General features: G+C 49.8%; 2 protein-coding genes across 6 annotated transcripts in view; one reads left to right on the forward strand and one right to left on the reverse strand.

The window, feature by feature from the left end:
* The first annotated feature begins 5,495 nt into the window (after positions 1-5,495).
* Positions 5,496-16,244, forward strand: TIMM22 (translocase of inner mitochondrial membrane 22). The gene is made up of 4 exons (XM_022595783.3): positions 5,496-5,851; positions 7,941-8,137; positions 8,762-8,834; positions 10,220-16,244. Exons 1-4 carry the CDS (start codon positions 5,614-5,616, stop codon positions 10,294-10,296), a joined length of 585 nt encoding a protein of 194 aa, XP_022451491.1. The 5' UTR covers positions 5,496-5,613; the 3' UTR covers positions 10,297-16,244.
* The window catches only part of ABR (ABR activator of RhoGEF and GTPase), a 178,161-nt gene continuing 173,882 nt past the window's right edge, over positions 12,731-17,009 (reverse strand). For all 5 annotated transcript variants that reach the window (XM_022595769.2, XM_022595770.2, XM_022595771.3 and 2 more), the window contains 2 exons: positions 16,076-16,223; positions 12,731-15,446 (listed from right to left, as the gene is read on the reverse strand). In XM_022595769.2, coding sequence (XP_022451477.2) covers positions 15,357-15,446; positions 16,076-16,223 — 238 coding nt within the window. In that variant the 3' untranslated portion in view covers positions 12,731-15,356. The remainder of the gene's footprint in view (positions 15,447-16,075; positions 16,224-17,009) is intronic.

Below are 17,009 nucleotides of genomic sequence, written 5' to 3' on the forward strand. Positions count from 1 at the left end.
TACAGGGGCTGCCAAAGTCTCCAAATAGCATCCCTATCTGCCTGTGACCTACCTCAAGCACCATCGGATCTGACGGGTCGTATGGCCCAAGGGACAGGGCAGTTTGTACAGCAGCCTGGAACTTCTGCAGAGTCTTCCCATGTTCGGGGACCCCCTCAAAACCAACAACTTTTGTGGTCACTCAGTAAACAGGCCAGAGTAACACACCCAAATGAGGAATATACTGGGCACACTGTGGCCTAGTCAAGTTGACACATAAAATTAACCATCTCTTGCACTGATATGTAATATCTCTAAGATGTAACACAAGAGTAAGTAAGGTGCAGAATAGGTAGGAAAGACTAAGCTACCGCTTGTAAAATTTTTTTTTTTATTTTTATTTTTTCGCGGTACGAGGGCCTCTCACTGTTGTGGCCTCTCCTGTTGCGGAGCACAGGCTCCGGACGCGCAGGCTCAGCGGCCATGGCTCACGGGCCCAGCCACTCCGCGGTGTGTGGGATCTTCCCGGACCGGGGCACGAACCCGTGTCCCCTGCGTCAGCAGGCAGACTCTCAACCACTGCGCCACCAGGGAAGCCCCACTTGTAAATTTTTAAGTGGAGAAAAAAACATATATATGTATACACAAATATAATGCTTATGTATGGAGGAAACATATCTGGAAAGACACTTAAGAAATAGTAACAGGGGACTTCCCTGGCGGTCTGGTGGTTCAGACTCTGCGCTTCCAATGCCGGGGGCGCGGGTTCGATCCCTGGTGGGGAACTAAGATCCCACACGCCACGCAGTGCGGCCAAAAAAAAAAAAAATAGGAAAAAGAAAAAGAAATAGTAACAGGTTGCTTAGGGAAGGGAATTGAAGAACTGGGAATAAATGTGAGAAAAATATGGAAGGTATTATCTAGTCCAAAAAGAAAGTACTTTTTGCATTTTCAAATAAGAACTTATTCAAGGATAAGATGTTATAAATGGAGAAAGAAATATTTAAAGTACATCAGGATGTCTCAGAATAAAAGAGACAGAATGTCTCACATACACAAATTCAAATGCCATTAAAACAAAGCTGTTAAAAAAACACAAAAAACCAAAAAACCAAAACAAAGCTGTTAGCACAAAATGAACACTTTGATTATGAAAGTTTTCCAAGTCCACTTAGTTCAAGAAATAATTGAGTCAACAAAATGTGAATCAAAATTGATTCAAACAAAAAATGTATTCCATTTAATTGGGAGTTCCCTGTAAAAGGATTTTACCTGTAGATTAATGCCCTAGTACAGTTTTTGCATCTGTTTTATCGTTTCCTTTTTTAAAAGCTGGGCTTTGGTGGCAGATCCACTGATAAGGGAAATTGCTGGATAGAGAGGTAAGTGAAACAAAATATGGAGTGAGATTTGACAAAGATCAAGATGAGGGAAGGGAAAGAGGGGCTTTGCCCTCACTGGTTACAGCAGAAGTGTGCTGCTTCTCTTTCTGGCACCAACTTGATATGTAACCTCGGGAATTCACCATCATAGTTCTTTCTATATTTCATTTTATCCCTCAGCAAAGCAGGAGTCCGGTCTCTAGTTTTTGAAGCCTCTTAACTCTTTTCTGAGTCAGAAGTGTGAGGTGCTAGAAAAACATGATGCATATTCCTACTTGCCTCCAATACTTTTCAGAGCAAATCTCAGGATCACAACTTGTCATCAATGTGACCCTACTGCAGATCTAGCCAGAGTGTATGATTCATCGCCTGAGTCTGAAATAGGTCCTAAACATCCACCAGACTGCCAGACTATAGGCCAAATCTCCAATATAGCTTTTCATAAGCAAAGTCAAAGCAACAGCAGAAGAGATAGTAAGCAAATCTGGATTGCTGGGTCTGGGTGAGTAAATAAAACCTCCAGACAATTATGCTGTGGAAGAAATCTGCTCCAGAACGTTAAGACCACCCATCAGAATCAGAGTCTGAGCATCTGTCACTGGAAACAGTACGGGATACCTCTGTTGTCACCATGGCTATCATAGGTCAAAGGTAAAAAGAATTAAGAAATAATAATAAATATTTTGTAACAATTTACACTTGACTGAGGACAAGGCACAAATCAAAGAAATGACACTGAGTCCCAAAGTCCAAACTCACCTCCCAAACACTAAAGACCACACATTATTGCAAATGATTCTGAGCCAACACTTTCAGATCCAAAAGAGATTATCAAAAGCAGAGATCTGAGAGACTTCGCTGGCGGTCCAGTGGTTAAGACTCCATGTTTCCACTGCAGGGGCACGGGTTCGATCGCTGGTTGGGGAAATAAGATCCCGCATGCTGCATGGCGTGGCATGGCATGGCCAAAAATTTTTTTAAAAGAAAAACATTTTTAAATGGTTAAAATAGCACATTAAAAAGAGAAAGCAGACAACCAGGAATGGAAATATTCGAGGAAGCACTAAACTTGGGCAGAAGCATATGTGTCTTCCTGGGCACAAGTTGTAGAAGCAACACACCAAGTTTAGGCTTTATCCTGGCACAGAGAAGAATTCTGAGCAGGGCACATGATCACGCTTCAGTGCTGAAAGACCATTCTGTGGATGGTTTGAAGAAGAGCAAGATAGGAGGCATGCAGACCAATTAAGAGTCTATTAAGTGAGGGCTTCCCCGGTGGTGCAGTGGTTAAGAATCTGCCTGCCAATGCAGAGGACACAGGCTCTAAGCCCTGGTCCGGGAAGATCCCACATGCCGTGGAGCAACTAAGCCCGTGCACCACAACTACTGAGCCTGCACTCTAAAGCCCGTGAGCCACAACTACTGAGCCCACGTGCCACAACTACTGAAGCCCGCATGCCTAGAGCCCGTGCTCTGCAACAGGAGAAGCCACCGCAATGAGAAGCCCGCTCACCGCAACTAGAGAAAGCCCGCGCATAGCAACAAAGACCCGACACAGCCAAAAATAAATAAAATAAGTAAATTTTAAAAAAAAAGCTTTAAATACAAAGTCACTTGTCCAGTACCCACCACGCATGGTGACTCAGTTGGCTACCCAGAGTACCTATGTGGCCAGACCTCCTGCCAGTGACGGGACTATTCAGACTACTCACTGTTACCAAATTCACAGCCAACTCAGATTCACATAGGACACACTGCACTTCTCAACTGGGACCTCCTCATTCTATCCCACTCCTGCTATTTCTTTTATTTCTGCACTCCTGACATGCTGAGAGAACTAGAGGCCAGCCAGGCTCTCCCAGACACCTGGGGCGAGAGACGATCAGGCTCTCCTCCAGTTCAGCACCTCCCCATCTGTGCCCTGACCTGGAGTCCTTCAAGTGATGGGTCATCAACTCAGAGTGTTCTGAATTCCTACGACCCTGCCTGTGAATCTCATTCATCCTGAAGTGTCTCCTTTCTGACCCACTGAGATATTGCCCCACCTCTGTATCCTTGCGGCCAGAACAGACAACCTGTAATGTGAGAGCAGCTGGACTTTTAGTGAAGCTGTAGCCAGATAAAGTCCCTAGGGTGCTGGCAAAGATTCAGGCCAGGGGAACAGACATGAGAAACCACTTCTCACTTTCGGAATATGCTTGAAGAGGTTCAAGTTTTCCATCAGGTGAAACGCATTCCACCTATGGAAGGAGATGGGTGGGGGAAGAGAGATACCAGATCAGTGTATCTGTGTCTCCATCTGTGATTCGGGCCATTATGTTCCATAAAAGGCTCCCTCCCTCACTCACCATGGTTACAGTGGATCTCGCCACATGCTGACTTGCCTCGTACCTGAAATCTGAGGCAGACCCTTCATTTAGGGATTAATTATTGCTCTCTAACTAGTCCCAGGGATAAATTGTTTAGATCATTCCTTGCTTTCCAAGGCCACCTTGCCTGGGACTTGCCTAGGGCCCTGTCCCAACTTCTCTCAGATCCAGCTTCAGCTCTTAAGACCTCAGCATGAATCAGAGCCCTGGGCCCCTCACTCATCTGGAAGGAATGGGTGGTTGGCAGGGTGTGTTGAGTTAGCGGTGCCTACAGGAAATGTCTGGTTCTTGTGTTGATGAGAAGGGTCAAAGCTGGAGATGAAGATTTGGGAGTCATTCCTGCATTAGAGGTGGTAGTAGAAGCTACGAGTGCGGATGAGTTGCTCAGGTAGAGTGAGCTGCATGAGAAAATAAAGGATGAAGCCCTGAGAGGACCAACAGGAAAAGTTCAGGCAGCGGTGCCTGCGCCGAAGACGGAGAAACTGGAGAGGCTGTAGCACAACGAGGGGAGAGGCGCTTTGAAGTTTCTTCACAGAAGGAGGAGTCAATAGCATGAAACGCAGCTGAGCAGTAAAGTGAAATGAGGTCTGAATTAGACTTAACAACTGGGGCTTCACCAGGGACCTTAGGACAAGCTGGTTTAGTGGTCTGGTGGGAGCAGAAGCAGAGTGAACCACAGGCTCTGCTCTGTGGCACAGAGAACTCTGGCTACCAAAGAGGTATCTCTGCCTCTGTTGACGGGCTACCTCACTACCTTCTGTTTCCATTTATGTTTCTCTTAGCTGATACACCCAGATACACTGCTAGTCTGGATCAATACAACAGTTGGGGATCTATTTTAGTACCACAGAAACTACTGCAAAAGATTTTCTGGGTTCATACACGGTGCTCTCACAGTTAACCTTCAAGTCCTCAGTTTGCAAGCTAGTAAGCACTTTAATTGATTCAGCATAATATAAATTCGGCTTTTCATGGCAATGCTAGTCCCACATCATTAATTCCATTGACAACAGCTGGCTGGCGTGAGTAGCAGCCTCAGCTTCCCTTGCTCTCCGTCAGGCCAAAGCCACCTCCACTTCCTATCATTGTCTCATATTAAGCTTGGTTAGCATCACTATTTTTGTTTGTTTGTTTTTTGGCCACGCTGCGAGGCTTGCGGAGGCTTAGTTTCTCAACCAGGGATCGAACCGGGGCCCTCAGCAGTGAAAGTGTGGAGTCCTAACCACTGGACACCCAGGGAATTCCTTTTTTTTTTTTTTTTTAAATAGCTTCACTCATTTTTTGGCTCCTTCTCTCTCCCCTCAACCGTTTAATTATTGAATAAAACATTTATTCCATACATTTATACCACGCTTTCACGTTGATTTACAAAGCACCTTCCCCTATTGACATCTCACGACACACGCTAGGAATTAGTAGGCTGGAAGGGCAGTGGCGGGGCGCGCGTACCCCCTGCTGGCGTCCCGCCGCGCTGCAGCCTCCTTTCCCTCCCGCCCGTCAGGAGCTCGAGAGAAGGCTGAGACGCTAGTGCCCGCGCAAAGCTTCCTGGGAAATGTCTGGGGTGTACGTGTTAAACTACAAATCCCGATACTCACCGCGCTGCAGCCCCGAAGAGGGTGCTTTCTGGTGACTCTGAATCTTTGTCAGTGTCGTTGGGACTGCTGCACAAGCCTGATTCAGTATTCACAGGAGGTTTTGGGAGAACGTGATAGCTCTTCCGCCGGGTGTGCACGAACGGACTTGGCTTCCGCTGCTTCCTCGGGCTCGCTCGGTGTGGCGAATCTGCCGTTGCGACACAATGGCTGGGAGCGCAAGGCCCCACGGGAGGCTTGTGGAATCTGCTGTGGGAAGAAGGAAACCAGGTTTCTTGGGCAGCCACAGTCATGGGGGAGACGGCCAGCAGTGCCGCGGGCTCCGCGCCTGGGGCGGCGGCTTCCGCCGAAGCCCCGCTGCAGTACAGCCTTCTTCTGCAGTACCTGGTGGGTGACAAGCGTCAGCCCCGTCTCCTGGAGCCTGGGAGCCTGGGCGGGATCCCGAGTCCGGCCAAGAGTGAGGAGCAGAAGATGGTCGAGAGGGCGATGGAAAGCTGCGCCTTCAAGGCGGCGCTGGCCTGCTTGGGAGGTGAGGCGAGGAGGGTGGCCTTTGGGAGACTTAGGGCTTGGGCGGCATAGGGGTCCCCTGCCAAGAAGACCACGCGCCTGGGAGGCGAGGAGTCCATGGGCTTCGACCTTGACCCACCCCCGCCTGGTTCAGTGAGCTCGAGCAGCGCCTCCCTAGATCCCGAGGGTGGCTTTCGCCTCTGGAAATTGGATCAGAGAATCGATCCTGGGTCGGGACCTGGGGGTTCTAAGATGGTTGACTTCATTCATTCATTCGCTTTTAAATAATCATTTTTCAACAACTTGTTACTTTGCAGCTATCACGTGTCAGGCGGTGGAAAGACAGGGTGAGAACAAGATCCTTGTTCTCATGAAGCTAACATTTTAATATACATAGAAAATTGTTGAGAAGGAGCCTGGAGGAGAGCTCTGCAGACATAGGGCCCAGCACCTGCAAAGGTCTGGCCGGAAGTAGCTTGAGGTTAGAAAAACAGAAAGGCCAGTGAGGCCAGTGTGACTAGACAGCAGGGAAAGAGGGGGAAAGAAGTCTGGACTTGGCTTTTTTTTTTTTTTTAACGTTTTGAGGATTTGAGAATGTATGTGTCCCTCCTGTATGCAGAGTAAAGAGGGTGGCCACATTTGCAGGTGATTTGAAGTCTCATTGAGAATGAAAGGCAATTAAGAAAGGAATGTAGGTGAGAGTGCACATGTGAAGTAGAGCAGAAAGAAAAAAGATCTTTTTTGGTTGGGGAAAGGCCACAAGAGGAGGTGAGACTAGAGCGTGTCTTGGAGGATTGAGAGAATGGGGTTAGACAAAGAGGAGGAGAAACAGCATTTCAAGTTGGGGGTGGGGTGAGGGATTTGGGCTTTTTGCCTGCAGGCATTAGGGCAGTCATTGATGGTTTTTTAATTATTTTTTTAATGTTTATGTATTTATTTTGGCTGCGCTGGGTCTTAGTTGCGGCACGCGGGATCTTTAGTTGCGGCATGCGAACTCTTAGTTGCAGCATGCATGTGGGATCTAGTTCCCCGACCAGAAATCGAACCCAGCCCCCTGCATTGGGAGCGTGGAGTCTTACCCACTGGACCACCAGGGAAGTCCCCGTTGATGGTTTTTTAGAGGGTAACAAGTGGTAATGAGCATGGTGACTCAAGGTGGAGTGTGATGAAGGAAAGGAAAATCTGTGGATAGGGAGACCATATAGGGAATTTGCTAGACTGAAGCTCCGTGAGACATGGACTGGGTCTTTGTTCATCATTGTGCCTGACCCTAATAAATACATATCCGTTGAAATGATGAATGAGTCTTTGTAGTGCACCAGGGGCGAAGTGATAAAGGCCTTAGACTAGGATGATAATTGTGGACATAGGGTTACAGGGGGAAGCAAAGAAACAGTCAGAAATGCCCCTGAAGTTTGGAGTAGGAGTGACTGGAAAGAAGGAGCCATAAGCAGGAAAGTCTGGAGGGGAGGTGCCCATGATTTCATTGAACGTATACCGACCTTGAGGTGACAAGAGGACATCCATGTTGAAATGTCCAGCAGGCTCAGGAAGGTCAGCTGTGGACAGCAGTGTGGGGTTTGCCATTTGGTAGCTTTGTGACCTTAGGGAAATTAGTTAACCTCTCTGAGCCTCAGTTTCTTCACCTACAGAAAGGAGAGGATAATAATATCTATCTCACAGGACTATTGTGAAGAATAAATGAGGCTGGGACTATAAAGCGTCAGAGTGATTGGCACATGGTATTTACCAAATGAGTATTATGGATGTCACCGTCTTCAAGGGAGTGATTTGCAAAGTTGATACCTGAACTTGAGGGTGACTGGTTTACATGTGAGAGTGTAGAGAGAGAAAGAGGGTTAAAGACTGAATTTTGAGGAATGTTAGAAAATGAAAGGAGGAAGAAATCCAAGAAGAGTCAGAGAAGAAGCTGCCAACAAGATAGATTCTGGATTTTGTAATGTGGAAACCAGACAAGTAGAGAGTTTTCCAGGCAAGAGGGGGCATCCTCTTCGCTGGTGGCCATCCAAAAGGTGCTATTTGAGTATGACCCCATTACAGTAATCCAGAAAACATACCAAAGAAATCTTCATCTCTGTGTTTGTTTTTAGGATTTGTCTTGGGAGGTGCATTTGGGGTGTTCACTGCTGGCATTGATACCAATGTGGGCTTTGACCCTAAGGATCCTTACCGCACACCTACAGCAAAAGAAGTTCTTAAAGACATGGGGCAGAGAGGAATGTCCTACGCCAAAAATTTTGCCATCGTGGGCGCCATGTTTTCTTGCACTGAGTGTTTGGTAGAATCTGTAAGTGTCCCTGCCTTCTGAGAAAGCCTTGCCTGTTTCCATCTTGGGACTTCTCAAGAGAAATACCCTTAATGCTACTAGAAAGCAGGTCAGAAATGTCCAATACTTGCTAGGTTAAATTTCCATGAAATAGTCCCTAATGTAAACTTTTTGTGCATTTATGATTTGGGCTTGCATTATTTTTTACTTGTTTTTGTAGGCTAGAAGTTGGTTAATGAGTTTATTCTATTTATTTTTTGGCTGCACCGCGCTGCTTGCAGGATCTTGGTTCCCCAGCCAGGGATTGAACCTGGGCTCCCTGCAGTGGAAGCACGGAATCCTCACCACTGGACTGCCAGGGAATTCCCAGTTAATGATTTTAAACAGAATACTTACTGGGGAACTGAGAAGAGATTTTGATTACTTCTCCAATGTTACACTTGGTTTCAGCGCTCTGGTACCACCTGCAGGAAGCATTTATGAACACATTCAAATTTTAGGAGCTATACTTTTGAAAGAGAAAAAGAGAGGTTTCCTTTGGGGAGGGACTAGATTCGCCAGCCAGAAACCCCATCTTTTTTTTTTTTTTTAATCATCTTGTCTGGCTTGTGTCTTTGGCTCTGAACTGCTCTTCTCCACCCACAGTACCGGGGAAGATCGGATTGGAAGAACAGCGTCATCAGTGGCTGCGCCACTGGAGGGGCCGTTGGTTTCAGAGGTTAGTAAACAGCCCTCAGATGGTTTTCTTTGTGGCCTTGGACAACATGCTGAAGTTGACATTTCTAAATATGTGAGCATTCCAAGGACAGCCCAAGGCATATGTGGACACTTGATATCCTTCCCTTCTGACAAGGAAATCACGTTTGCTTCTGTGTTAACTCAGTTTTGGAAACTTCTAGTATCTAGATCAGGGTTTCTGATCCTTGGCATTGTTGACATTTTAGACCAGATAAACGTTTGCTAGGGGGAGGGGGGCGCTGTCCTGTGCATGGTAGGATGTATAGCAGCATCCCTGGCCTCTACCCGCTAGATGCTAGTAGCATCCTTTAGTGGTGACAGGTGTCTCCAGACATTGCCAAATGTCCCCTGGGGAACAAAGTCACCCCCAGGTGAGAACCACAGAGAGATCTAGATCTATCTTAGAAAAAAGAACTGCCCCCATCTTGAACGTACGGGAAGAACTTCCTCATAATATGCAGGTGTGTGTTGCTATGCGGGAAAGTACAGAAGCATAGCTGGGCCCCATTTGGCCAAAGAGCAGGCTCTGCTGAAATTTCAGTTCCATACATTGCAAACAGACGTCTTTCTTCGTACTATACAACTGTCATTTTGTGTATAAGTTATCACGGTAATAGGGTTCTTAGATTTCTACCCCTTGAAAGCCAAATATAGGTATTCTAGAAATGTTGGATTATCATCTATAAACAACAAAGAAAAAAACCGGTTCCCTGCCACTTCTCCGTGTTGGTGTGTCTGTCAAGAGTGTGGTGCAGCGCGTCAGTGACAGGGTGTTCTTAACAGTGTCCATTGCTGGACTGCTCTCCATCTGCTGTGCCCGGACTTATCCAAAGCAAAAAGCCTTTTTTCTCATTTCCTGAGAGGCAGGATAATTTGCTATCATTAAAACCTGATTTTCCTCCTCAAATAGCCATTTGTGATTTATGGAGTAACTTCCCCTTTGGTCTTCCCATGTCTCAGCTTTGTCAGGGCCTTTGAGAGGCTCAGCTCCCTCTAGGATTGCTTTGATCACCTTCCCAGGAATTTATTCCATAAACAAATCAGGGTACAGGCCATATGCTTTCACTTGATTCCAAGGGCTGGTTCTCTTAACCAGTTTCCTGCCTGTGAGGGGCTATTTTCATGAGGCTGGAAATAGTAATTCTTTAGAACGAGAGAAGTTAAATGAACGTACAGTTAGATAAAAGCACACTGGATCAGATCGTGTGCACGGCTTCACTGAAGTCTTTCAGCTCTCTGCTAGGTTGAATGATTTGGAACGCGTACGCCGGTTTCTTTGCGTCTGCGGGTACCCAGGCTCTTCCTGAGTGCAGCCTGACCCGGCATCTGTCACCACAGGTGATGTCATTTGTGTTTGCTTTGCAGCTGGCGTAAAGGCTGGGGTCATTGGTTGTGGAGGTTTTGCTGCTTTCTCTGCTGCGATCGATTATTACCTACGGTGAGAGCAGTTGCCTCCAGGGAAGGATGATGCCAGCCCAGGATCAGAGCTGTTCTGTGTAGAGCAGTTTCTGCCCCATGCCGGGGCACTTGCTTCAGAGACTGAAGACATTTGTTTTCCCTCACATAGTTGGTGTCGTGAGGGAGCTGCCTGGCTGCAATCTGCCACCTCTGAGCAGCCACGCTCTCTGCTCCTGGACTCCAGCCAGGCTGTGGGGGGCTGTGCCACGCCAGCTGCTCTCTTTCGGGCAGATCAGGAGTCACCGTGTTGACCTGTAGGAATTGAGTTCCGCAGACGTTCAGTCCTGACCACAATTGGCCCTCTGGTGGTTTGGTGCCGTGGGAATGGAGGGGACTTTACATATACCCGGGAAGCTGTTCTACCTTGGACCTCCATGCCGTCATCCATCTCACACATTGGGGCAGGGCAAAGTGAATTTATGCCATCCGACCAATGATGTCATTTTGTTTAGTGTTCTGCCTTGTTAAAAAACATATATATATATATATATATGTATTTATATTACAGTTTAAAAGGTTGGCTTATTTTTATTTTCAAATTCCACAATTCCCAAAAATGGTTCCAGGTGCCCAAAGATTGAACATACACAGGGAAAGCGTGAGCAAACTCCTGAGAAGTTTGGGAATGTTAGGTTCCCAGGATCTTCAGAGTAGCGTTATCCTCACTGAGATTGTTACATTGGCCAGGGCCTTCCCCTAAAGAAGCCCAGCCTAGCCATGTCCTAGGATGCGTTGAAATTCCGCGCATAACCCCTGCTGGCCTCTTCTAAAAAACCCCTCCTGTGGGCTGGCCAATGGGAATGCCTGTGGTCTAAACCACACACTGGTGTCCTGCTCTGACCACCAGACCAGGCCCGGCTCGAGGACACAGCGTGTGAAGGGTCCTGCTCTGGTCCTCCTGGTGACTAAGTCAGCAGCCGCTGGTTACGATCAGACCGAGTTGAGGAGCAGTTCACCGCTACCATTTTTCTCTGATGTCAGTGTTTTTCTTTCTTCCTTAAACATATTAGTGTTTTTGACTTGACCTGGTAGCCTTTTTTCTGACAGTGGCAGCTCAGCCTAATTCTGTGCCATATGCAAAGAAATAGCCTTTTACAATTGGGATCTGCCACAGATGCTGCTTTACTCGGGTGCTTTGGTGGTGGGGTGAAGATGAACTCGGGACAGGCAGGTAGCTTGGTGGGGGCCATGTAATTCCAGCCACCTTAAGCCAGTGGTAACGTCTCCTTTATTCTACCTTTGCCTTTTTGCCTCTTTTTGGCTTTCTGCCCCCTTGTCTGCTGTCTTTCAGCTCACCCACCCTTAACCAGAACTCAGACTCAGCTGAACCATCCAGACATCCTGAGTGAGTGTGTGTGAGATAATGTCAAACCCAGCTGGTAACACCTTCCTCTGGCCACGTCTGCTGTTGCCTTTGGAATGAGTGAGCTAGTACACAAGACTCATGTCCTTCTATGGGGAATTCTATAGAATGCCTGTCCCAGTCTCAGTCACGAGGCTTCACTGCGGCTAGGCTGCCTGGAGTATCCTCACAGGTCAGAGAACAAATGTAGGAGTGTTTCCTCTACCGTCTGTAAATAAGTCGCCTATAAGCACTTAGAGCAAGAGTAGATACTCCTACCCTGGCACCTGTTACAGTGCTAGAAGCCCAGCATCTTCTACCATCCAGTCTAGTGCGTGGGGTCAAATACATTGACTGACTGAGTACAGGAAACTGTCCTCACGACTGCCTTGAAAAAGATGAGCCCCGGGCTGTCAGTAGCTGTCAGTTCAATAAGCCAAGCATTGTCCACGTTGACTATTCAATCAAGAGAGGAGATGAATAGTTTCCTGTTTTAGATGGCTAAGGAGGCAGTATGAGCTCATAAACCAAACACCAATTTTCAGAGACATCTGTTCCTGATCTCCAGAATAAACACAGTGTCCAATGGCTTAGGCTGGTGGAAGCCTACATTAACCCCACTAGCTCTCTTACAGGGAGGATGGGCCTCTAGGGGATCCAGACTCTCCAACAAGCAGGACAGATGAGGACAAAAGGCTGCCCCAAAGACCTGCTACTTCCAAGGAAAATGTAGAGAAAGTTCACATAAAATAAGCCTCCACTTGAATGGACAACTTCCTGCCATCTCTCTGAGGCATACTGATGGCCACGTCCCTGGTGGGGCAGTTGTATTTCATGAAAAGAACCGGCTGGTGACTGAGGTGGAGGCGTTGGTGAAAGAGCAAGGACGGGGCGCGGGCTCTTCGCCCCCCAAAACCGCCACAGTCTCCACAGGCCGAAGGGAAGCTCAAGGGTGAGTTCACTAGGTAAACAGATTCTTGGAAGCACATCTGGATGCAGCTGGAAGAGTTAAATATTTAGATTGGTGGTCTTCCCTGGACTCCTGAGAACACAAACGTCCACACCACAGGGCTGAGTTGTGTGCAAATGTTGGGGCTTTGCATTTTTTTTATTAACGTTTTCCTCTCACGTGGTTTACATCAATTTATAATCTACGTAAGTTGAAACAGAACATAGACCAAAGAAAAATATATCCTTACCAACTTATTAAAGTCAAATATTAATGAAGTGTCCCATCCTACCTGTGTCAGCAAACACCGGCGGCCCACAGCCGTTGCCAGCAAGGACAGGCATGCAGGATTCCTGTAGCCTGTCTGACGGGCCTCTGTTGGCACAGCCTGCCCTGCTGGGCACAGTGGCTGGGGCTTCTGGGCTGCACAGTCCCTGTCTCGTAGGAGAACCCACGGGCTATTTCCTTGGTGCAGCTCAGTCCAGGTCTGGTACCCGCCCCTCCCTGCTCTTGGGGGTGGAATTTATAAATATTCTGAGCCTTTTGCATTTCTCAGCCCTTCCGGCCTTCCTCCCATTCTCATTGCCTAAGTGAGGTTGGGGGGCTGCAGTATACCTGATGCTGAGAAGCAAACCTCCCTTGTTTTGGGGAGGTGGGAGGCACCCATTTGGGGCTGTAAATAGCTCTAGCTGGGCCTCCAGTTCATTCCAGTCAATGGCTGTGGAAGCAAGAGCCTTCCATGCCACATACCAGCTCCTGAGTGCCGAGCAGACTCCAGGGATGATCAGACACTGGGGATCTTTAGACTCAAGCGGCCTTCTTTCTCTACCCCCTGTCTCAGAGAGCGGGGCTCCTTGCTAAGCTGCTAGCAGGCAGCTAGGAGGTCAGTACTGCCCTCCTCTTAGGCATCTCTTTCCTCCGATGTGCACAGAATGTGTACCGTTCTGCCCATGATTGGGCAACAGGTGTAAACAAGATGAGAAAGGGCCCTTCCTCTCACTGAGCAAGTGCTACGGCTTTAGGGCCCTAAACCCTTCTTTAAAACAGCTCTGAGCTCAAGCTAGGGGAGCTCTTCTCTCCAATCCTGAGGGCCTATAATCTAGTCTCTGCCACATAGGAGAGCCAGGGAGCTGTGTACTGCAGCTCCAATCTCTGCAGCCCGGGAGTGTCTGCCCTCCCAGGCTAACTGCCAGAGGCCAGCGGCCCCTGCTCAGGTGGGAAGAAATTGCACTTTGGGGGTACTTCTCACTCCTTTCCAGTGCTGAGCAGCGGGCCTCGGTGTTGGGATCGGAACCTGCTGATCCCCTACTCTGGAGCAGAGCGTCCACAACGAGGGTCCCCTGCAAAACCCAGTCCCGAGAGAGGCAGGTACCTGTGACTCCTCATTCTTCCCCAGCTCCTGGAGTTTCCCCGAGTTCACCCGCAAGGCTGCATCTAGAAGCCGAGGGTGGAAGGCAGCACCAGGACGGCTGGCTAGCTGGACCGTGCCTGCCTTTCCCAGGGCCTGGAGCACACGTGGCCGTGGGGGCTGCCCCTGGCAGTGCTTGGCTGTGGAGAAAGTGTAAACCCTAAGGCAAAGGTGCCACGAGGTACGGGAGGCACCGGGAAGGACTAGCCCTCCTGGACAGAACCTGCCTGTTTCTGGACACCTGCTTCAGCCGTAGTAGCTGCCCTCCCAGAAGCCCAGCTCCACGAGAAAAGCCACCACAACTGCTTGCTGCCGAGAGCCTCTTTCCCCCCAGCCCGGGACACCCAGCGCTCCCTGGCGCTCCTCTCAACGTCCCACCCGTCCCTTTTCCTCGGCGGCCTGACCCTCCCACCTCCCCCAATTCTTTCCTGACCCTCTGGCTACCTTGGTAGCAGGTCACTTGTGAGTCTTGTGTACTCAAAGGAAATAGAACACCAAGGGAAAAGGAACTGAAAAGCAGAAGAAACAGTCAAAGATGCCTCACTGGTACTGGAGACAGAACAGATAAAGCCAGAAATGGAGAGTCTCAGGTGGAAAAATCCCAGAAATCCGCCCTCCAGCCTGTGCTTAGCTGAGGGTTAGTGTGAGTCTGTCTCCTTGTCCAACATCTGCACAGGCGGCAAGGCAAGAAGGTGCGCTTCCGCAGGCACAGGGCAAGGAGAGGCCGGCGGCGGCAGGCGGCGGCGCGGCACGGGCCACCACCGCCACCGCCGCCCAGGGCCTCCTCAGGGCTTTCGAGGCGCTGGATCAAAAACCAAGGCTGCACACGCATGCAGGCAGGCTGGGAGGGAGGAGAGGGCGGAGGAAGACCGAGGGGAGGCTGCCAGGAGACTGCGATCTGGGGGCAGGGCCAAGAGAGGAGAAGCTGGCAGCAGTCACAGAGCGCAAAATAAAAGCCCTTGGACCGGACTCAGGAGGAAAGAAAGTGTTGGAGGAAATGAAAGAACAAAGCAGGCTGTCTGTGTGCCCACACCGGGTCGGTCACTACCTTTCCTGCATGACAAGTAGACGTAAAACAATTCCCAAACAGCACGGAGCATTAGACACAACTAGAGGAACAGAGGGCAGAGCCTGGGGTGCGCAGCAAGGCTGGGGCCGGGTCAGCTGGCTTTTTGTACAAGGTGGCACAAAAGATGCACGTCTTCCACTTCTTGGAAATCTGTGTCCCTTGGAGTCTGGAGCGCTGGGTTTGGGAGTTCTCTATTGTAGTCCTTCAAGTCTGGGTTGGGGCCCCGGCTGGAGAGGCTGGCTCGGGCCACCCCCCCCAGACGCTCCCACCTCGGGGCTACACATCGGTGGAGAAGTACAGTGTGTTCCGCTTCAGTTCTGCGAAGGAGATGGGGGGGTGCTGCAGGTAGTAGAGAAGGACCTGGACCTGCGGGAAGACAGGGGAGACTGAGGCTGGGGTCCTCGCCCTGGAGGCCCTCCGACCCGCTGAGAAGCCCTGGTCTCCAGGCTGGGCCCCTGTGGCTCCCCACTTCCCCTTCCTCTGAAGCCCAGGTGTGGCTGCCTATTTTCAGCAGTAGAGGGCGCTGCAGGGCAGAGGGTGGGGAGCCTGGGGCCACTTCCCCAACCTCAGTCATAAACTTCCAACCTGCTCCAGAGCTTGGCTTTGGCTTGGCAGCCCTGCTTCAGACCAGACCCCGCCCTGGGTCTTGTAGGGCTCCTAGGGAAGCTTCCTGACCCTGGAAGCGATGCTAGAGCTTCCATGGGTGGGGACAAGGCCCCAGATTTTTCTGATACCCCTAGGCTTGCTTTCTGAGGCCCAGGCGCTCCCAGGATTGCAGCCAGCACTTGAGACAGACAACCTCTGGGCCCCTGGTCTAGGTTCCTACTTTTCAGCAGGACTGTCCAGAGCCCTGCCTCCCTGGTGACATCCTACAGACCATCATCCCCGCTGTCAGGAGGGGAGGGGGTTAGGAGTCCTAGCTGTTCTCTCTCCACCCCTCAGGGAGGCTTGTCCCTCCCCTCCAGCAGCCGCAGGCCTGGGCAGTGCGTAGGTACCTGTGCCATGACATCGTGGGACCAGATGTCGGCAGCTGACGTGAGGTGTGCTTTGCTCTCCACTTCTGAGGGTCTCAGTAACGTGGGGCCAAACACAGTAGCCAGGTTGTGAAGGGACATCTTGTTGATGGGCTCCTTCTCAGCAACCCTGGGAGGGAGGGGAGGGGAGGGGAGAAAAAAGTCATTCCTGGCAGCCGCGTGGGGTCCAGACCCTTGGCTGTTACCACTCCTGGAAGGATTCCCACAGGTGGTCACTAGCCTCCCTCTCCTGAGGGTAGAGGCCGCTTGGTAGGGAGGGGACTCAGCCAAGGGACCAAGTTCCGAGCTATGTTCCAGTACGTTCCAATAACAGATTCCCAGCTCCTGGGCCACCCCTTGAACTGATGGTAAACTGTCAGAGCCAGAAGGACCCACTCCAACTCCCTTGCCTTAGAGATACTATTACTGGTTCAAGAACTTTCCCTATAATAATTCATGCTCATCACAAACCTTTGGGTAGGTAATATTATCATCTCCACTGTACAGATGAAGAAACCAGAGTACAGAGAAGTTAAGTGACTTGCCCAAGGTTACACAGCTAGCAAGTGGCAGAGCTGGGATCTGAACCCAGGCAGTTTGCCTCCAGAGCCCAGGCTCTTCCCCACCGATTGTGCGCGTTCCCCACAATCAGCCCAGCCATGGAGAGGGGCCCTGAGGAAGAGTCCGAGCAGGCAGGGCTGGGCAGGGGGCAAAGGCCTGAGGTCTGCCTGCTGCACTGTGGCAGGAACAACCCTCATCCCAGATGGAGCCCAGGGGCTGTTCTCCCAAGCTTTTCCAGAAGGGTCTGCCTCATGGGGCTCCAGAGCTGCCTCCCTTTGGATCTTCCTCTGCTTCTCTTGCATAATAAGCCAGATGCTCTGTAGATATTTCCCGAGTGACAGCAGGGGCTGCCATC

The sequence above is a fragment of the Delphinapterus leucas genome, chromosome 19 (assembly GCF_059928025.1).
Source record: "Delphinapterus leucas isolate spDelLeu-1000000601 "Yukka" chromosome 19, BTC_Dleu_Yukka2, whole genome shotgun sequence".
Lineage (NCBI taxonomy): Eukaryota > Metazoa > Chordata > Mammalia > Artiodactyla > Monodontidae > Delphinapterus > Delphinapterus leucas.